This window comes from Peromyscus leucopus, chromosome 5, assembly GCF_004664715.2.
Source record: "Peromyscus leucopus breed LL Stock chromosome 5, UCI_PerLeu_2.1, whole genome shotgun sequence".
Taxonomy (NCBI): Eukaryota; Metazoa; Chordata; class Mammalia; order Rodentia; family Cricetidae; genus Peromyscus; species Peromyscus leucopus.
Window position 1 is genome coordinate 6,383,900 of NC_051067.1, and position 22,533 is coordinate 6,406,432.

Genomic DNA, 22,533 nt, shown 5'->3' on the forward strand with positions numbered 1-22,533 from the left:
GCCACATTTTCTGGTCAGCACCTGGTGAGTCCTACAGGTGTTGTAACACTGTAGCAGGGACACTGGGTTTTGTTGTCCCTGGAAGATTACTGCTGCATTCTGTCACCAGCCATGTGCAGAGAAAGAGTATGCCTTGGAGAGGGCCACCAGGAAATCCTCAGTGCCCTGACAGCAAGGCTCCATACCTTCACAGGGCTGTCCCTGACCACCTGGCCACCTTTCTTCCCTCCCCATGCAAGCAGGGTCTCCCCCCCCCCCCCCCCCGTGGAAAGGTTTCACAAATGCTACTTTAAAAAAAAAAAAATATTAGTTATTTGTTTTTAAACATCATTATTTTCTAAAAGGTTTATTATTTTTATTTTATGTGTGTGGGTGTTTTACCTGCATATATGTCTATGTAGCATGTGTATATAATGCTCATAGAGACCAGAGAGAGGCATCAGATCCCTTGGAACTGGAGTTACAGATGGTTGACAGCCACCATGTGGATGCTGGAAATCAAATGCAGGTTCTCTAGAAGAGCAACCAATGCTCTTAACTGCTGAGCCCTCTCTCCATTCCCTGATTATTATATTTGAGGATTTCATACATGAGTATGCTGTATATGCATTCTTTCCTCTCTCCTTTCTCTGTTCCAACTTTTCCCATGTTTTCCAACTTATGACCTCTTGTCTTTACCCCCCCCACACACACCCTACTGAGTCCTTATTTACATGTGTTTAGGTCTATCTAACCCCTTACAATTGAGATCCTCTCTCTCAAATCAAAACTGTTTCTTCCCCTCTCAGCAGTTATGATGCCATTGTGGCAATTGTAGGTTGTGGGTAATCAACAACTGTCTAATTGAACCTAAAGGCCATTCAATAGGAGGGAAGTCAGGCCTGGTACTAGAAATCCAACCAAGAACCCATGGCTAGAGATGTCATAGGCCTTAGAGGACAACCTAGCACCAGCACATTACTAAAACCACAAAGATTCATCCTTTTGCCTACAGATATGTACAGCCCTGACAACTCATCAAAGTTTCTTTCCTTGGAGAAAACTCTCCAGCTGATCCATGTGTAGAGAATAAATGACTGTGGGGTGCCCAGTCCCCAATGGGACAGTACGACACACCCCAGACAGAAGGCTCAGGGAACACTGAGGAAGCAGGGGCAGAAAGATGGCAAAGACCCGAGGACCAGAACAACAGCTGTGAGACAGTTTCTTCTGGACAGGACATGTTGCCTGCAAGAACTCCCAACAATATGGCTGCCTGCATGAGACCTGCAAAGCCCACACCAGTCAACATGCCAACAGGGATGGAGGATGCTCTCACAAGGCCCCGCCCCCAACTTCTGTGTTGACCCCCTACCAGTCATTCCCTTTCAAGAGAGGAGCCAGGCAGCCCTGTGCCAAGCCAGCGCTGGGAGCCTTGTGACTGCTGCTCGCAATAGACCCAGACTCCTTCCCCACCCCCACCCCTGTCATCCCCCTTCAAGCCAAGCATGGCTGTATTTCAAAGCCCAGTGTGTGCTGTTGATGAAGCAGAGGCTGACAGTTTGATTTGTGACTATTCTGTCGTGCTGTGAAGTTCATTTACTCTAAACAATTCATAGATGTGTTTGAAGTGCTCAGACCCTCATAATTACTGTTTAGCAGATCGGATGTCTCTGTGCAGATCATTAAATATGTGTACGGAGTTAAGTAGTGGATGGGTGATGGTTGGATGTCTCGTTCGTGTGGTGCTGAGGTTTTAACCTAGGGCCCCATGAGTGTTAGACAAGGCTCTACCCCAAGCCCTTTTCCTCCCTTTTTATTTTGAAACAGGGTTATAGTTAGTTATCCAGGCAGGCCTTGAACTTAAGTTTCCCTCAAGTAGTTGGAGTTACAGGCTTGCACCAACAGACCTGCTTAAACTGACATTTTTAAAGTATTCGTATTTGAGGTGGATATTTTACTTATTAAGAATGTCTGGCTTTTCAGATGGTAAGGATTATCTATCATAGTTATCCTAATAGTGGCAGGTAGTGAGAATACAGAGAATTGAATGGACATGGGCCAAGTGCCTCTGCTGGGAGGTGGGGATGGGTGTGGCCATGTCTAGAGCTGGTAGGCAGAGAGTGCAGCGTAGGGCCCACCTGATGGGGTTTTGGGACTGGTGACTGTGTGACTTAGTACTGAGGGACACTGGCAGGCTGTGTTGTGGCCTCACAGTACCAGCCCCATGGACTCACCTTTTACTTCTTACACCCCAGAAAGCATCTGGAAAATGGTGTGATGGGCTGTCCACATTGATGAGTTTGGGCTGTCAATCAACTTTCTAGATGAAAGAAGCTCCCAGATGATCCTATACCATGGCATGTAATAGGATGGAGTTTGGGCTTATAGACGAGTGTGCAAATTTCTACTGCACCTCTGAGCTGCCATTTCCTTTAAGACCAATTTAAATGTGATGTGCATTTTGGCCAGGGCCCCATCTTTGGATGCTGAGGATGCTAAATAAGTGAGCTGACCAGCTAGCACTAACTAACTAGAGTCACCTGGGAAAAGAGACCCTCAACTGAGAAGTCACCTCCATCAGACTGACTGGTCTGTCTGGGCAGCATTTTCTTGTTCTCTAATCCCTGAAGAAGGGACTCGCCCGCGGAGGGCAGTGCCACTCCAGGCAGATGCTCCTAAATTATGTAGGAAAGGTGGTTGAGCATGAACTTGTTGGAAGCAAGCCAGTAAATGTCTCTCCTCTTCGGTTCCTGCTTCTGCTTCTGCTTGAGTTCCTGCCCCAACTTCCCTCAGCAGTGATTGTGGTGGGGAATTGAAGCCAAATAAGCCCTCTCCGCCCCAAGTTGTCTTTAATCATATTTATTACAGCGACAGGAGATAAACTAGGATAATGAGCTAATCCAATCTGAGGGCTTAGTTCACTGCCTGCATGTCAGACACACTCGATCGAGTGCCAGCTATTGTTCTTGTAATTATGAAGCCTTGTTACCCACTTTGAGAATGAAATACAAACCTTCAAACCCAACAAATGCATGGCGCATGCTCACCATCCTAGATCATATGCACACCTACACCAATTAACCAGTGGCAGCCAACAAACTATAACAATCCATAAAGGAGCTGTTACGAACCAAAATTTGCAGAAGAAATGGAAGTATAGACAGGTTAGAAACTGTCCCAAACTGTTAGAAGTCAGTCTCAGAAGCCCTTGAGCTGAGGTCTGTGCCCTTTCCTGCCTTGTACTTGACATGCTGTCCTTGTGACATTTGCATTGTTCTGTCCCCCTGGGTGGCAGTGTGGACATTAAATGTTTGTGAGATGTCAACTGCAGAAGCAAAAAGAGTCCGAATTCCATCCCAAAGCCTGTCACATACATCACATAGTGTTGCAGATTTCAGCGCCCATCATGGAGGCCAGCCTGGGATTCTCCATCTCTGAAAGCTACTGGGGCAGAAATGCCAAGGCTCAGCAGCATTGGCACTAAGAAATGCCTTAACCGGCCACTGTGGTGAGGTTGCCAGTGGTCTAGTCCCAGGTTTGCTGAGATCGTGAGCGGTGAGTGGAAGCGAGAGAAGAGACAAGGAAGGGTTGACATAGTCCTCCTGGGTGGTCACGTGCTCATCTTGACTGGTTGCCTTAGCTTTGAAGGCATCTTAGCGAGCAGTTGAAGTTGGCTGCACTACACCCCATGGTATGACGCACAGAGACCACATCAACCTCCTAACTTCCAGACAGTCATTTCCACAAGCGATCTCTACACAGGACCAAGAAGCTCTGCCTGCAAATTCCTAGGAGGCTTGGTTGCAGAGGACTCAGGCAGGGCAGGCTTAGCCTTTTCTGCTCCTTGCCTCCCAGAGGCTGCTCTCAGCTTAAGAGCCAGGAGAAAGCCTTGTCCCTGGGGCTCAAACCAGGCGCTGTCTTATTGGAACCTGTTTCTCTGTTAAGCTCCAGGCATCAGAGCATATCCCTTGGGAAGTAGACTCTACCAGGTGACTCCACTGGGATGGGAGTCAGGGCCTTGTTGCTGCTGTGACTGATAAAAGAATGTACCCTGGTTGCCCACAGCTGCTACCCATGCTGCAGGGCAGAGCCATCCTGAGATACTCAGCAGTAGTGCCTTCCAATGTTGTGGGTTCAGGACCCTTGAGAAATTCCCAGCAGCAAACTAAAGGAAATGATGTGCAGTTTCCAGGCCTGGGTGGGAGGGAAGAATTGTGACTTTCTGTGTGATAGCTGGAACCTCATTGGTGGGGTAGACAGTTCTGCAGTCCCTGCTTGGAATGTCAATCTGTTTAGCCAAATGTTTGTATGGGGATGATGTGGGGAGCATCCCTCTCCTGGCTGCCAGAGCAGTTATGAAAGATTTACTGCCTAATAGGCTTTCAGCCAGGAAGCTGGGAGATGGCACAATTGCTTTTGTTTTGCAGAGGATCCCCCGGGGCCTCCTCTGTACCCATGATGAGCATGTGTACCTCAGCATGCAGAGGACTGATTAGCCAGGGACCTGTGCTCAGCTTGGTCTAGGAAATGCTGCTGTGTGTGACCTTGTGCCCTTGGGACTTCTTCCTGGAGTTGTGTGTTTGGAACAACTTTCCCCCTCTCTCATTATTCAGACCCACAACCGCAGTGAAGAGATTGACTCTCTTGTGATTGCCCAAACATGCTGTCCCCACCCCCACCCCCGCCCCCGTTTGCTCAAGCTGCTCTTCCTGCCTGGCTTGTCTTTTCCATCTTTGCTTTGCAAAAATCCTGCCCATCCTTCAAGATTCAATTCAAATATTAATGCTTCACTAATCCTTGCCCTAGAAATTGATCTCTATTTTTCTCTCAAGCTCTGTTATCATTTTCTATGCCCATCACGGCCCTTATCTAATTCTGCCTTACACAATAAATATTTATGTGTAGGTTTTTTCCCACTCCCACTTACGTCATAACTTTGTGTTGTACAAATGTCTTGCCTGTCCTGAATGAAGTTTTCCAAAAACTTAAACTGTTCATGTATGAAGTCCATATTTATTGAACAGAAGCAAACAAGTCAGTGAGGATTTGGGGTGTATATAAGAGGAAATAATTAAAATGAAGCTTGGAAGAAGTTACATAAACCAACATCAGACAGTAACCAAAGCAGGACAGTCTTGGTATCTCTTGATCCTTGGATCATGTACAATTGTGAAGTGTAGCCTGAAGGTTTCTCCAGTCCTGCCCTGTGGTCAGGATGAATCTCTTCTTCCCAAGTCCCTCAGCTGCTTGGTCCCAAGTAAACACACAGAGGCTTATATTATTTACAGACTATATGGCCTATGGGTCAGGCTTCTTGCTAGCTAGCTCTTATATCTTAAATTAACCCATTCTATTAATCTATGCAATGTCACGTGGCTTCGTGGCTTACCAGTACTTTTACATGTTGTTTCTCCTGGTGGCAGCTTCCAACTTCTCCCCAGACTCCGCCTTTTTCCTTCCTGTCTCTCTTGGATTTCCTGCCTGCCTCTAAGCTGCCTTGCCATAACCCAAATCAGCCTATTTATTAACCAATGGGAACAACATATACTCACAGTGTACAGAAAGACATCCCCCAACAGTAAAGGAATTTTCTAAAAGAGTAATTCCTGCTTGAAATCATGGTGGTGAAATGCTCAGCACAGGAATGAGTTGCTCTCAGGATGCTTGAGAGATCTGGGTGACAGATGCAGAGCTCTACCTGACTCGGGTTTTCTTTCAGTCCCCACCAGCCTCAGGAAATAGCGTGCAGCACAAACACACACAGCTGTTTTATTCCCCACTTGTTTATTTGAGTGGTGATAGAAATTAAATTTCCCTGAAGGTGCTAACCCTGCTGTCCTTATTTTTTATTTTTATTTTTTTTTTTTTATCTCAGCCCTGGACCCATCCAAGGACCCTTGCCTGAAGGTGAAATGCAGCCCTCACAAAGTGTGTGTGACCCAGGACTACCAGACGGCCCTGTGTGTCAGTCGCAAGCACCTGCTGCCCAGGTAAGGTGGGGAGGAGGTGTCTGGGAGTTAGGGGTGCTCTGCAGCTAGTGGATCTAAAACATCCAGGCTCTGACTGGAAGCAGGTTGGACCAAAGGAGGGCAGGGTGTTTGCCACCATTTTAAATGGTGTCAGGTGCCTATTCTTAGGTGATGGTATGGGTCTCAGATTGCAAGCACAGGTTTACAAAAAACCAGTAATCTTCTTTTTAATTATTATTATTACTTTAGTGTATGTGGGGGTGTGTTGTCTGCATATATGTCTGTGTATCTTGTGTGTGCCTGGTGCCCACAGAGGTCAGAAGAAGGAATTGTATCCCTTGGAACTGGAGTTAAAGATGTAGGTGTCAAGAATTGAACCCAGGTCCTCTAGAGGAGCAGCCAGTGCTCTTAACTGGTGGGCCATCTCACCAGCTCTAAGAACAGAAATCTTAAGTTTAAAAATTCTTAATTTTGACTCTGAGCCCTCATCTGAACAGAAAAGCCCCTTTCGTCATCACGGGATCCCTTCCTCTTCTTTAAGTGACCCTGGTGCCCAGGAAGGTTGCAGCCAAGAAAGCAGGAAGTTGTGGTGATATTGTGTTCCCCAATATATTGTGCAACTTAATAAGCTTATCTGGGGTCAGAGATAATAGCTGCTAGATAGACATAGAGGCCAGAAAATGGTGACACACACACACCTTTAATCCTAGCCTTCCGAAGGCAGAGATCCATCTGGATCTCTGAGTTCAAAGCTACACTGGAAACAGCCAGGCATGGTGACACACACCTTTAATCTCAGGAAGTGATGGCAGGAAGCAGAAAGGTATATAAGGTGTGAGGACCAGGAACTAGAGCTGGTTAAGCTTTTAGGCTTTTGAACAGCAGTTCAGCTGAGATCCATTTGGATGAGGACTCAGAGGCTTCCAGTCTGAGGAAACAGGATCAGCTGAGGAACTGTTGAGGTGAGGAAGCCGTGGTTGTTCTGCTTCTCTGATCTTCCAGCGTTCACCCCGATATCTGGCACCAAGTTTTTTTTTTATTTTTTATTTTTTATTAATAAGACCTTTTAAGATTCATGCCACAGGAAGTGACCCTTCATTCCTAGGGTTGCCACTGACAGTCTGAACATGATGAAGCAGCCTTTGAGAAACTGCAACCTCCTGCAGCGTTGGCTTTATTAGCTCCAGCGTGACACCCTGGGACCCCACAGAGTGGGTGCTTTCCCTCTCCAGTTCCTTACGTTAGCCACTGGCATTGGCCCTTTGGCTCATCTCCCAGGGATGTGTTGTGATTGACTTCTCCCTTCTAAGTGGCTTCCTCTGAATTTTGCTGGGGTAATGCCCCTCCCCTGAAATCAGTACTGGCAGCAAAACAGAGTTTCTCATTTGGAGTGATGTTCTGCCTCTGTCTTCTGATGCCCCAGACCTGGCCACCGGGATCCTTTGCTGGGGATTGCTTTTAGTGTTGTTTTAAGTGTAAAGTACTGAGATGTGCGGGGCTGTTTTCTAGGCCGGTGCTTCTTCCTGGGAGTTAGATGGGTCCAGCCCTGGTACCCAGGAGTGGTGCTCAGCAGTTGCCTTCAGTTCCTCCAGGCAGTTTTCAAAACGGATGATTTTTTTTTGTCTCTATTTTGCAAGGGATAGAGTTGAAGCAGTAAGAGGCATCGGTAATTTGCATACAAATATTTAAACTTCTTTCAGTTAATGTAATACTTATTTATATTTTTATTTTTAGAATTCCATACACTATATTTTGATCATATTTTCCCCTACCCCAAATCCTCCCAGATCCTCTCTCACCTCCTTACCCACCCAACTTCATACTCTTTAAAAAAAAAAAAAAAAGACATAAAAAAATAAAAAGCACAGACAAAAAGTTCTGGAGTCTGTTTAGTGTTGGCGAACTGCTCCTGAGTGTGGAGCCTGCCCGGAGTGTGGTTGATATACCTTTGTGGTCGCTCCATTGAAGAAAACTGACTTCCCCCCCCCAGCAGCCATCAAGGACAAATAGCTTCTTGGCTTGGGGCATGGCTTGTGCCCACCTCCTCTTCTCTGTGTTGCATTTTGTCTGCTGTAAATGTATGCAGGTCATTACTGAGTGGGGTGTAAAACTAATTTTATTGTTATCATTTGAAGCTCCTTTTCAGGTATCTATACTCCAAGAAAACCATTCCAGTATTCCTACCGTGTGATTTCTGCCTTTTAGGATAGAAGGAAATGAGCCCTCTTTAGTGGCAAGGAACAGAATGTCCTTAGGGATAATGTCCAAGGTGGTTCAACCATTTGGTCTCCTATATATATATATGTATGCACATATGTGTGTATACACACATGGATGTATGTTTTGGAGCATCCTTCACATGCTTTTCCCTAAAAGTCAAAGAAATACCAAATGAGAGGTTTTTAGTTTAAAATTCAAATGTGTTTGAGACCAAAGTAGTCACCTCCTCGGTGCTCATACATATCCAGTCACACATTGTACTGGGCATGCCACACTTCTGAGCCTCATTCTCCACTTATGTGGACAGTATAGACCCCAACTCCTCCATCCATAAAATGATAATAGCTTTGGGTTTAGGAATGAGACTAAAGTGGGTACAATTTCTTGGTGGATTCTCTGTGCCTGTGTAAACTTGATAAATACATTTGTGTGTCTAAATTTGTATTTCTTCATCTGTTAAATGGATTTAATGTAAAGACACAGTGTATTTTGTGTGAATGTTCAGTGTAGGGGATGGTGTATAATGATGGCTTAATGTCAGACTATATCAGCTATTCTGACAATTAGCAAAACAACCATTGTAATTGTTATTTTCTGAGTAATTCTGGAAGATCAGCCAGAACTCTCCCTCCCAACTGCATATGTTCCTAAGAAAGAAGCAACTCCCGTTTCCCAGGCCGAGTGTGCTGCCTCTGAGCCTTCGAACTGGATCTCTAGGACTGTGGTGACATTTCTGCTGCCCCTTTGTGATTTGCAACAGAGAAGACAAAGGAAATACCTGTGTATCTGATAATGGGTCTGTTCATTACCAGAAAAATAGCTCAAGAATGAACTTTGGCTACGATGGTACACCCTCTTCCTTAGCAGGAAGGGGGTGACCCAGCCCAAGGGGGCCTGTGGTGTGGTCACTGTGGTTGTATTCACAAATCTCTTTCTCAGAAGTGGGATTTCTCAGCCCTCGATAGTAGCCACGTGTGTAACTCCTTGGAGGTCTTGGATGCCTTCCCAGAGGAAGCATCTGTCCTTCCTTCCACATTAAACTTCAGGGGTCCCCTAGAGTAGGGACAGCATACTGACAGCTCTATTTATTCATCTATCAGAGAAGTGCTTCTTCATTCTACAAAACATCTGTGGAGAATCCTGCCAGCCAAGCTGGCCTCTTGCAGCTCAAAGGGAAAATCTTGCCTCTAGAGGTGGAGAAGTTGCTGGCAGATCAGGAGGCAGCTGGGAGGCCTCAGCTGATGAGGAGGCCCTGATGTAGGCTGCCTTGCAAGTGGATTAGGGAGCAAGGCTGGAGAGTGCCCAGCAAGGAGATGTTGTGGGCCCGGATGGCCTGTGGAGCTCAAGGGGATGGAGAAGCTTTTGGGAGCACAGGTCTGTGGCCACAGTGTTTCAGGGCTGACCAAACAGTTCAGAGGGGTGGTGGAAAGGGAGGCAGAGAATCGGGCCTTCCTCCCCTGGAGTCTTCCTCAACCCTTTGAGGAGGAGATGTGTAGGGTTTCATCTGGAGGCTCCTGTTACATTCACGTCCTTCTTAGAGAATTCTTGTGGAAATTCTTTCACATCTTGCTTCTGTTAAGCAGTGCTGGCGGGTGTGGGAGGAGGTACATTCTCGGCCACATGCTCCTTCTTCAGTCTCTGTGGCATCACTGGTGTGCCACAGAGTAGTGGATGTGGTCAGAATGGCTTCTCTTTGGTGACTTAAAAATTCTTAGTCTACTTTTGGTATGATAGTTGATGCTTATTATAGAAAATATTTTAAAATTATAAAAATAAATAGGAAGTAGGTAGTGGCCACATTATTTAAATTTAAATATTAAAAGTATTTCAGCAAGTTCTGTCTAGCTTTCTAGTTTTTCTTTTCTTTTCTTTCTTTTTTGGTTTTTTCGAGACAGGGTTTCTCTGCGTAGCTTTGCGCCTTTCCTGGAGCTCACTTGGTAGCCCAGGCTGGCCTCGAACTCACAGAGATCTGCCTGCCTCTGCCTCCCGAGTGCTGGGATTAAAGGCGTGCGCCACCACTGCCCGGCCCTAGTTTTTCTTTTCTTGTTTGTTAAGATTTATTTATTTTATGCACACTAGTATTTTGCCTGCATGTATGTGTGTGTGCCCCACATGTGCCTGATGTCCTCAGAGATCAGAAGAGGGCACTGGATCCCTGGAGCTGGAGTATTTATATAGGTTTATACAGGTATTTATGAGCTGTCACGGGGATCCTGTGGAAGAGCAGCCAGTGCTCTGAGCGGCTCAGCACCTCTTCAGCCTCTGTTTTGCTTATTGACTTGTTCTTGACAAAACTTACTTAGCAAATGGCCTATATAATATATAAAATTTTGTGTTGATCCTTATACATGAATACTTTATGGTACTATAAACTATGCTTAAAATTTTAATGATTACATAACATGCTGTATAAAAGTTTCACTTGAGATATGGGTCACATTTGTAAACACACACACTAAGTCTATAAGACTTCCAGAAGAAAAGAATGTGACATTTCTGTCCTTGGGTTTGATTAAGACTTCCTAATTGTGACATAGCAAATGAGAGTTTACCCAAATTGAAGATGTCTGATGCTCTGTAGATACTCTTTCAACTTTTTTTAAATGTCCAGCCATGCTGGGAGGAAATAGTTCAAAGGATTTGCTTGCTTTATATATACACATATATATATACATATGTATATATATATATGTAAAAGTACTCTCATGTGTGTTTATATCAGCTTCATTTAGAATCACACACACACACACACACACACACACACACACACACACACACACACGAGAACTCAAGGCAGATCCCTTGGGAAACAGAGAAGTCAGACTCCATCCTGGGAAGCCAGAGGCCCCATTTGTAACTGAGTCTGCTAGCAATGGAAGGGGATGGTTAGAACAATGTCTTATTATTCATAGTTTTTTTTTTTGTTGTTTTTTTTTTTTTTTTTTTTTTTTTTTTGTAATCCTCTCTGAGGTATTCTTAAGGAGAATATTGTCAAGGGGATGGAGCCTGCCTTGGGCTCTGCTGCTAGGGGATCATTGGTTCTGATTGGCTGCTTGTGGAGATGGAGGAGGTGGGGTCTCCTCACAGAGGACTGAACATTGATTTTTATTTTCTAATAGATCTTGCCTCAAGTTTATTTGTAAAAACAGCATAGGGTCCTGATCATCTACAAATAGTGTGTACGTGTGTCACACCAGTCCATCTGTCTTCACATTGGCAGACAGAAACCTTTTCTACAGGGCCTTCACAGGAACCTGGGCCCCTTTGGGAGCCTGAGCTGGAGCTCAAGCCTGGGCCTGAGCTGGAGTTGAGGCCTCTGCCTTGGTTTGAACCTTGGGCTTTGGTTGGCAGAGCCTATGATCCTTGGCCACGTAGCTTCTAATGCACTTCCCAAGCGTGGGGTGAACAATGAAAACAAGATGGCTGAGCTTGCGGCTGGGGCCCTTTGTGTCTTGGGCTTAACCACGCTGGGCTTCACAAGGGCCTTGATGGCCTCTGCAGGTGCACTCATCTTTGCATCCTTTGCATTCTTGGTCGGCATCTTCTTCAGGCCTTTCTTGTTGTGCTTCTTGGCAAAGCACAAGTTCCTCAGGAACTTGGGTTCCACCCCTTTAGGAGATTTGTATCTTTGTGACCCGGGTTTCTTGATGTCACTGCTGTGCTGTTTTCAGGATTGGTTGTGTGTGGTTTGGTTCCTGGACTTGGCCATGTCTGAATGGTGACCAGCAGCTCCTGCAGTGCCTGGGACCGGAAGAGCCTGAGTATTGATTTTTACCTCTCCCTCGCCATTGATTTTCATTTGGAGAATAGAAAATTGAAGCATTTGTTTGGGGCCTTCCAGACAAACCACGTTCTCTGATTCTGCCAGAGTGTTGTGAATGGGGAGACCATGTCAGAATGGGACTTGCAATATCTAAGTGGACCCTTCAAAGCCTTGGGGAGCTGTGGGAACTCATTTATTTTTAAGTAAGGAGCGAGACGGCCCAACTTCCCAGAGGGCTGGGCCTCTCTAATGTAATGGCCCTTCATCTCCACTTCCTCCCTATCTGGAATAACAACTAATTCTCTGTGCCAGCAAAGAATTTAGATGCCGTCGAGGCTTTTGGTACAGTAGACCAATCTCAGGGCTTTCTCTCTTTTATGTGAACTTGAAAAAAGAATCAAAGTGTTTGAGGTCAGAGAGAAGCACATCACAGGATGTGCCTCAAATACCAAACTCTCAGAGGATATTTGAAAGGATGGGGTTATTTCATCTCAGTTTTGTTTTACAACAAAGCACTGCCTCCTGCTACAGGAGCTTTGAACCGGTTGATTATACATACACATAGCTGTGGAGGCTTGGAAGGCACATGGCCACGTGGAAGGCACCGGGTTCCTGGGTGCCTGCCTGACTTTCTTATGCTTCCCCATCAAGGCATTGAGAATTATCATCAGGTCGTGGAGACCACCTACCTTCATTACTAGGAAACTGCACTGATGTGGCTTGTGTCCCTTCTGTTAGGGACCATGTGCTGCCTTGGGCTTCATTTTAAGCTCAGAGATCTTCATGGGCAGAGCTCGGGCCCAAGAACTTGGTGGTGCTCCTCTGCTGGCTATGGAACCATCATGGCTAAGTTTGGGTTCACCCTCTTCTAAGTCAAACACCTTGATAAACGGAAAAGACTCCACTGTAGCCTAGTTTTGGCAAAGGCATGCACTTTGTGTTTTTGGAGCTCGTGCCAGATATATACCACTGAAGAAAAGGAGAGGAGAGTGAATGTTCCAAAGCAGCACTGACTGACTGTACTGTGTGTCAGAAGAACTTTACATGGATGATCTTGTGACCTTCTCATGGCTGTCTGCATTATATCCCCCAGGTGGCCAAAGCTGCCACTCAGGTTCCATAAATAATTGTCCCAATTGGACATGGCCAGTAAGAGGCAGATTTCTATCTGTCTGTAGGTTCCTCACCTACTTATTTCACACAGCAGCCACTGGGGATGTGAGGCCACCTAGGGATGATCTCCAAGGGGGAGTCATTGTTCCCTGGTCCCTGAGGTCCCATCATGAGGAACCCTGGACCCCTTTCTCCTAGTACTACCTATCCTTTATCAGTCAATTGGTCTGGTCTCTGGTATTAACCTGATTTCCTCCTTCCTGTGCCCACACCAATCTTTCCAGGTGCCTTCTCCTTTGTGGTTTTTCCATAAGCATTCCTTTAAAGAACATGTCACTTACACATAGAGATACCGAGTTAATTTAAACCCTTGGGGTCTTACTACAGAAACACTGTCTATCTGTGTCCAGGATGCAGACGTGCCTGCTCTTGGGGCTTCCCTGGGTGCAGTTTTACAGCTCAAGCCCACATGCTCCTTCCTCTGTTTTCCTTTATGAAACTAAAGGCGTTGATTGTCTGACCTGGATGACAGGAGCAGTAGAGAGGAGAAAGCAATTCATATTAGAAATGTGAATGATTACATGGAATCTTCAGTCCCTTGAAGCAGGAGACAGCATGTAAGGCAATTGTGAGGTACCTATTACATTGCAAGGTAGACTCACAAAGATATATTTGTTTTTATTTAAATTCTTTGTTTCTTGAGAATTTCATACAGGAGTACTGTATTTATATCATCTATCCCCCTTTCCTCTCTCCTTCAATTCCTCCCATGCCTCCTCCTTAAATTCATGACTTCTTCAGTTATTGTTTACACACACACACACACAACACAACACACACACACACACACACACACACACACACACCACTGAGTTAAATTTAATATTCCATGTATGTATTTGTGTTTAGGGATGGCCACTTTGGATTGAGTAACCTATCGGGGCTCATTTCTGGAGAAAACAGATTCTCCCTTTCTTGGCAGTCAAGGGATGGGGTGTTGTAAATTTCCCCCATTGTTTCAACTGGTATTGTCATTATGCAGGCCTTATTTAGGTGACCACAGGTTGAGCTTTCTTGGTTCAGCTTCCTTGCCATACACAGAAGATTCTTGTAACATGAATCTTAAATGATCTTATTAATAAAATCAAACCTGAGGCCAGTTATTGGGGTAAATGCTGGAAGATCAGAGAAGCAGAACAAGCCACAACTAACCTCACCTGGCCAACTTCTCAGCTGATCTTGTTTCCTCAGACTGGAAGCCTCTGTGTCCTCATCTGAATGAATCTCAGCTGAACTGCTTCTTGAAAGTCTGAAAGCGTAACCAGCCTAGTTCCTGGCTTTCACGCCTTATATACCTTTCTGTTTTCTGCCCTCACTTCCTGGGATTAAAGGCTCACTTCTTGGGATTCACCATGCTTGGCTGTATCCTTGAACACACAGAGATCCAGGTAGATCTCTGCCTCTGGAATGTTAGGATAAAAGGTGTGAGTGCCTCCATTTTTTAGCCTCTGTCCAGTGGCTGTTCTGTTCTCTGACCCCAGATAAATTTATTAGGGTGCACAATATTTTGGGGAACACAATACCACCACAGATTCTCTCTCCCAGGACCCATCCTGGTCCTCACTCTGATCATCTCTCCTCTCTTCCTCTTTGGTTTGTGCTGAGCCTTCAGACTAGGAGTTGTATTGTAGATGTATCAGCTGGAGTTAGACACCCTGCATTCACTTGTTTTCGGCATTTTGACTAGTTGTTTACCTTCACGATAGTCACCATCTGCTGTAGAAGAGATGTCCAGATCTACAAAGATGTTTTTAATTACCAAATGCATTTTTTCTAGTACAGTTTGGCATCCATGCATTGTCCCACCTTCTTTCCCTTTTTCCTAAAAGCCATACTTTCAAGGCCACCTGAAGCTGGCTGGGAAGGATAGGCTTAGTTGTCACAGACTCCTGGTAAGTCTCAGAGCTTGGTGAGGCATTTTCTGGGTATGGCCCTCCTGGGTATGGTAGGGGCCAGAACAATACCTCATTGTGACCACCTTCTACTTGCAGGCTCCCAGGCCATATTGCCTGCAAAGGTAGGTTTATGGATCCTATTGGCTCTACAGCACTGGTTCCTTGTCATTCTTTTTTTCTTTTTTCTTTTCTTTCTTTCTTTCTTTCTTTTTTTTTTTTTTTTTTTTTTTTTTGAGCTGATTCCTGTCTATGGGAGATGAAGAATGTTTTACGGTTGACTTCCTAGGATGTGCATGTGCCCAGGTGTTAATAGGACCTGCATCTGTGGAGCTGAGATGACTAGTATTTTACAGGACACAGGGTTATTCAAGGACACCCTCCCAATTCCTGCCTCCATGTCTGATAAAGGCATTCCGTGTACTGCTGCCTTCCATGTTGGGACTCCAGGTAGTGTTTCTGTGTATCTGTTTATCCAGCGGTGTACCCAGTGGCAAATCTGAAGCTTTAGAATTGTGCGAGAAAAAAACTGGCTGAAATGGGTGTGCCATTTTGAAGAGATAATCACTGGGTGTGATTTCCTTGCGGGATCATGTCTTGCTGATGGCACACAGGTGTGGTTCATGCTAGCACATCTGTCTCTGCTCATTGTGAAATAAACAAGCTTGCACCCCTGCAGCACACTGAAGTTGTAAAATGCTCATCACCCATCCTGAGGACACAGGTCATGAGGGCAGATTAGCAATCGTGATAGGCCTGACACATATGGCCCTCAAAAGTCATGAACAAAAGTTATAAGACTTAAGTTTCCCATTTTTCCACCTTTTTATTTTAGTTTCCTTAAAGGCTTTTGTTTTCCTGTATTATCATAAATCTGCTTTGCCCGCTGTTGTTTTGCTGAACTCATCCGGATCCCCACTCACAGGCGTTCAGTTTCGACATCTCATACATGCTGAATTCAAACCGTGAACCCTGGGAGATATTCTTTATAGGCATCCAGCACTATAGAGCCCATTCTGGGCACTGACCTTACAGACCCTTGGGCCAGAAAATGGGATGATTTAGACAGACTTTCAAGACTATCTTTAGAAGGACTTGTGTTTTAAATAGAATGTTCTCAAGTTAATGTTCTGTCTTCAATGTTGTTCATGGAGAGGGTGGGTGGAGGGAAGGCTCTCTGTGCACAGAGGGACAAGAGAGATGATGTTAATTAGTTTGAGGACCTTGGTTCCTTTCCAGTGCTCTCTCTTCTCACAGGTCCACCTTGAACCTGTGCACCTCCGTTATCAGGTGGTAAGAGGACTTCTGGCAGCCTGCCTTGCCTCTGATGCTTTCAGAGCCATGACCTTTTGGTCATCTCAGCTCCACAGATGCAGGTCCATGGGGCTAACTCCAGTGCATGATGCTGGCCCAATGGGGGGGGGGCTACGGATTAGTATCCCATGGCCATGAGAAACCCTAAAGTGGAGACAAGGTGGTGGGGCTGCCCTGCCCTCTGGAACAAGATCCCTTTTGTTGGCAGGTACCATGAGTGTGTATGGGGATGGTAAAATTTAGGGCTTAAAGTCAGGGACCACCTCAGAACACTGCTTATGTGCACTGGTGATGGCAAGGTCAAGGGTATTCATCCATATGCTACTACATTGGAGTTGGTAATAAGGCCTTTATTCAGCAAGCATATGTGGGTACCTTTCTCTAGTTACAATGTGTTATGTTTAGAACTCTGTGGTAAAGGGATATAGTCTACTCATGTAGATATTAAAGTCTATTAGAACAGACAGTTGAACTGCAACTGAGAATCTAATCATTGGTGATAAGTGTCGTGTAGCCTAAGACCCAGGGCTCCATGCAAGTCACTTCCGCTTGGCTGAACATGGAAAGCCTCTTGACACGGGCAAGAGTAGGGGAAAGTGTCCTTGGTAGAGGGAAAACAGAGGCACAGGCCTCTGGGTGAGGAGGGAGGGCAAGGGTCCGCCTGTTCTGAAGGAAGTGAGAGTCGGGCAGCCTGTGCTGGTGGAAAAGGCAAGGGGAGGTAGAAGCCTGGAGGGAAGGTAGAGTCTGCCATGCAGTGCCCTGGAGGCCACAGCCATCAGGCTTGGTTCTCGGCCAAGAACAGTGAGATGGGACAATAGTAACTGTCATTCCCAGAGATGCTCAGGACTACTAAGTTCAATGAGCAGTGTTCTGGATGACATCACTGTTGTCTTCATCTCTGGCTGCTATAACAGAATGCCAGAAACCGAGTGGCTTCTGAACAAACGATTTTTATTTCTCAGACTCCTAGAGTTGGAGAGATCATGGCAGGTATCATGCCTGGTGTGATCTATTTCCTGGCTTTTAGAGGTTCTCCTTTTGCCGGGCCCTTGTGTGGCAGGAGGAACCACTGATACCTCCCCAGGCTCGTTTGTGAAGTCACTAATCTGGAGCTGGAGAGAAGGCTCAGTGGTTAAGAGCACTTGCTTCTCTTACAGGGGACTTGGGTTTAGTTCCCAGTACCCGCATCGGTTAGCTCACAGTCACCTGTTACTCCAGTTCCAGAGGATCATCTGGCATCTGTGAGCATGGGGAATGCACAGCAAAATACTCATATGTATAAAATATATATATATATATATATATATATATATATATATATATATATATATATTATATATATATATTAAAAACAATAAAGCCACTAGTCCCAGTCTGGCTCTTCAGACCCAGTCACTTCCCAGACACCCACTTTCAAATATCTTAGCATCTGGAATTTGGTTTCAATATACAAATTTTGGTGTCAAGGAACAAAAGCATTCTCTCTCTGTATTCCATTCTAACCCGGGATCTCCCCAGTTCATGGCCTTACTCATTCCATAACTGTATTCTTTAGCTCATATCACTGTCAGCTTTGAATTCTACTTCCGCAGTCTCAGGAAAATGCACCTGGACAGGTGAGACTCGGGTTCATCCTCGGGTGACTGTTCACTGCTTGCGAGTCTATGAACCAACATAGGCACTTCCCGAAGAAAATGCTAGGACAGACCTAAGGTGTGCAAAAACATTCTGTTCTAAACAGAAGATATCATATAAAGGGGACAACAGAGCCAGGGCCCACATAACCAACTGGATGTCCAGCACATACCTGTAACCCCAGGTAGGGGTTGTGTGGAAACAGGAAAATCTCTGAGGTTTGCTGGCTCGTAGCCTAGCAAAGGAAACATCAACTCCAGATTCAGGGAAAGACCCTGCCCAAAAGGACTAGAGAGAGAATTATAGAGAAGACCCTGATGCCCTCTTGTGGCCTTCACATGTATGCCCACACACATCTGTATGCATATACACACACATGTACACACACACACACACACACACACACACACACACACACACACACACATTAAATAATAAACACTTTTTTTTAAAAAAAAAAAATCACCATTTTGAACTTGTTCTGCCTTTATGGCCCCCTTGGGCAGAGGCCCTACCTTCCAGGTCCCCAAGGGCAGACACCTCACCTCTTGGAGTTACTTGGGTAAGGTATTGCCACCTCCCAGCTTTGCTGAGGAATGGTTGGGCCCCTGAGGAACCAGGCACCCCTTCCCAGAGTGGCTCTGTCTACAGGGCTCTTGCCTTTGGCTCCCTTGGTACATACCTGTGGCTCTGCTGGCATAGGCTCCTGGGGTCTGGGTCAGGGAACACTGATCTAATAGGAATTCTCTGTGGTGGTTCCATGGGGCCTGCAGGGGCCCCTGCACCCCCAGCTAGGATGGGAAGGCATCTCTAATGCCTTCTTAGAGGTCATTTTTCCTTTGTTTTGGATACTAACTCCTGGCTTCTGTTTTCATAGCTAGCTGATCTCCCCATTTCCTTCATGATAGTGCTTGGCTTCTGTTAAAATATTAATCTATATTATCTTCTTAACCAGGGGTTGCTTGGCCACACCCTTAGCTTTTACTCTTGATATAAGCAGAGAATGTTCTAGATCTTCAAGTTCAGCTGCCTTAGCAGTTATCACTTCAGACTTTAAATCATGCTGTATAGAGGAGCCAGAAGGAAAGAGACCACTCCCTCAATGCTTGGCTTTCACATTTCGCCAACCAAATATCCACCATCAATGTTTTCAAGTTCTACCTCCAAGAGGATTAAGACAGAAACACTGGTCAGTCAAGCTCTTTGCCACTTTAGAAGTATGACCTTTCCTTCAGTTTCCAGTAGCTGCTTCTCATTTCCACCTGAACCCTCATCAGAGCAGCCTTTACATCTGAATCCCATCCAAGTTTTGTTCAGGGATGCTGAGGTTTTGCTGAGAAGACCAACACTTTCTGCAAAGCTGTCTTCTTTTCTTTTGGCCTCATCAGAATTTCCTCTAATAATCCATGCCTGGTGATGTGGGCCTTTCTTGGCTCCCAGAACTCTTCCAGCTCCCACCTGTTGTTATGCGGATATTCAGGAGTCTGGTGAGAACCTGTTAAGGTTCTCATGTGGTGGAAGCGCTCTCTGTGATGACTTTTACAAAGTTATAATCCCGTTCATGAAGATGTGACATCATGATCTCATCACCCCCCTCAAAGGTGTTAGTGGGAGTTAGAGCTATAATAGATGGTTTAGGGGAGTGCACACATTTAGTCTGTAGAGTGTCACTCATACTAAGTTCTACATTGAGTGCATAGTTTCTTCCTTGCTGTGTGTGGTGGTTTGAATGAGAACAGCACCCAGAAGCTCATATGTTTGAATGTTTGGCTCCCAGTTAGTAGAACTGTTTGAGAAGGATTAGGAGGTGTGGCCTTGTTGGAGGAGGTGTGTCACTGGGTGTGGCCTTTGAGGTTTCAAAAGCCCATGCTAAGCCCTCTGTCTCTTTCTCTGCCTGCTGCCTGTGGATTGGAATGTAAAGTTTTCAGCTTCTGCTCTAGTACAATGGCTGCCTGCCGTCACACTCCCTGCTATGATGATAATGGACTAACACTCTGAAGCTGTAAGCAAGCCCTAATGAAATGTTTTCTTCTATGAATTGCCTTGGTCATGGCGTCTCTTCACAGCAATGGAACAGTAGCTAAGTCATTATGCTCCTCTCAATGGCAGAGTCCAGATCCCCTCTGAGTACCAGCTCCATGAGGACACAAGCCACTCACCTCATGTCTCCAGTGCCTGCTTCAGGACTTGACACAGGATAGGTGTTTGCCAAATTTTTTTGTAGGTAAATAGGTCAGTTAAGGGAGAAGCTAGAGATGTGGGACCAGGATGATTTGCTTAGTTAGGGATTGGGATTGTCGCTGAGTTACAAACTGGTGCTTGAAATGAGGATTACCGTGAGGTGGGGACAGGACCACCCCCTTGTGTTTTCTGCGCAGAACTTACCACACTCATGGGCACTCAGAAACAACTCAGAAAATGTCCATGAAAGTCCCCAGGGACCCTGTCTGTCATATATCAGTCTCATTTTGTGCTCTGGGAAGAGCCTGATTCCAGGGCTCTGCCCTGTCTGACCTGTGACCTACTTCTCTGGGTTCTTGCCTCATTGCTCACTCTAACCCTGTGCATAGTGACTAGACAAACATAAAGGTCAACCCCCCTCTAGAGCTGTGGGGTGTCATTTGTCTCTCAGAGCGGCTGGGCTGTGTTCCTCCTGGTGGTGCAGAATGATCTTTGCACCCGCCTTAAGAAAGGAGGTGTGGAAAGGGAGCAGCGTTGAATGCCCTCCCTTCCAGCTGCCTGTGCCAGGCCCTGTATGGTTCTGCCTGCTCCTGAGCCCTGATGAATGCCCAACTTTCCTTCCTAAGGACAGCTTCAACCAGGAGGCTCGCAGACTGCAGACTTTCTTCTTTTTAAGGTTAGGCTCTTCATTCCTTGGCCTATGGAATTCAATTCACCTTTCTAGCTCCTAAGAAGAGGAGTGAACAGAGTTATCTGAGGCCATGTCACCCCACCCCTACCCCCCACCAGCAGGAGTCCTCAGACTGGAGTCAGCAGCATTTCCATCATTTTCTCTGTCTGGGGAAAAAAAAAAAAACCTAGAACAGAGGGCTGGCACTCTGTATCATCTGGCTGATACTCACCTCTCCAAGGGGCCTTGGGATTGTGGTTCCACTACCCACGTGAGCTCAGTCCATACCTGCAAACCAAGTAGGATAAGCCTTGGTGAGGTAATGTTTGCTGTCTTTGCACCTGCTCTCCACTTGAACAGTTTCTTCAGGAACCAATCCCCACCCCTCATGTTATGAGGGAAAGTGGATTTGCTGCTGGAGTGGCCTTGGTGATGGTCAGCAGCCCTTTGGAAGTCACTTTGTTCAGTTAGTTCTCAGAGTGGTAGGTAGTCAAAACTGATCTAGCAGAGGGTAGGGTAATGGAGTAGGGCTCCATGCAGTGTGCTATGGCAGTTATCCCGACAAGACCACAATGCCTATGGGTTGGTAAAATTCACTGTGGAGAAGGTTTCAGGGAACAGCATCTGCTTTATTGCACTAAGCAACCACTTATATGGTGGAAACCTATCTACTATGATTGCTTAGCACATTGCCTCAGATTAGACTGTGAGCACCCACACCACCATGGTCTCTATGCAGAAGAAGAACATAAAGGAGACAGAGAGAGGGTAGATTCCTGAGCAGGCCAGCTACTCACACAACTTCAGAATTCAATGTTCTGACTTCTGGGAATACTCAGGAGTATGGTGTTCATGCCTCTTAGTTAGAAGCACCATGCCACATAGACTGACCACCAGATCATGCCTGCATTTTTTCCTACACCAGTGCCCTGTTATTGGAGTATAGATTGGTATATTGCTGACCAGCATTTCAGCCTGACTGACCTTTTTGATTCCATCTTGTCCAATCCCTTTCATGGAAGAAAAATCAACTTAAAGATTTGTATGTAAGAATGCTCAGTGTGCTTGATTGCAGCATTGAAGAAATAAAAATATTTCCTCTTCAAGTGACCTCTGAATTTTGTAGAATTAGGAGCCTGCCTACTCAACCTCTTTAAGGCAGCACCAATGCCTTTGGCTGACTTTCCAGGAGCAAAGCTAACAGGTTATTGTTTACTCAGTAACTTGTTTGTATTAGTCTGGGTTCTACTCAGAAACAGCATTCTGACACACAGGTGCAGCATGTTGGCATATGCCTGAGCATCCTGTCTCTCCTTGTGAAACAACTGGGAAAGGGCTGTGTGTGTGTGTGTGTGTGTGTGTGTGTGTGTGTGTGTGTTCACATACAAGCAGCCAAGAACACCAAGCAAACATGTAGTATGGGGGTTTTTACTCTTCTGGGGGGGGCCTGCCACCCAGCTCCCAAATAAACCACACATGGAAGCTTATTCTTAATTATGAATGCCCGGCCTTAGCCTGGATTATTTCTTGTCAGCTTTCCTTAACTTAAATTATCCCATCTACCCTTTGCCCCTGGGTTTTTCCCATTTTCTTAGTTCTGCAAATCTTACTCTTGCTCCATGGCTTGCTGTGTGGCTGGATGGCTGGCCCCTGGAGTCCTTCTCCTTCTCTGGCTACTTCTTTCTTTTTTTCCTCCTAGTTTTCTCCTTCTATATGTTCTTTCTGCCTGCTAGC

The 22,533-nt window shown here is 45.7% G+C and overlaps 1 protein-coding gene and 1 pseudogene across 1 annotated transcript in view; one reads left to right on the forward strand and one right to left on the reverse strand.

The window, feature by feature from the left end:
* The window catches only part of Spock1 (SPARC (osteonectin), cwcv and kazal like domains proteoglycan 1), a 494,915-nt gene that overhangs the window by 329,027 nt on the left and 143,355 nt on the right, over positions 1-22,533 (forward strand). Inside the window, exon 5 of the mRNA XM_028863297.2 lies at positions 5,858-5,972. Coding sequence (XP_028719130.1) covers positions 5,858-5,972 — 115 coding nt within the window. The remainder of the gene's footprint in view (positions 1-5,857; positions 5,973-22,533) is intronic.
* On the reverse strand, positions 10,967-13,129 carry LOC114688791 (annotated as a pseudogene).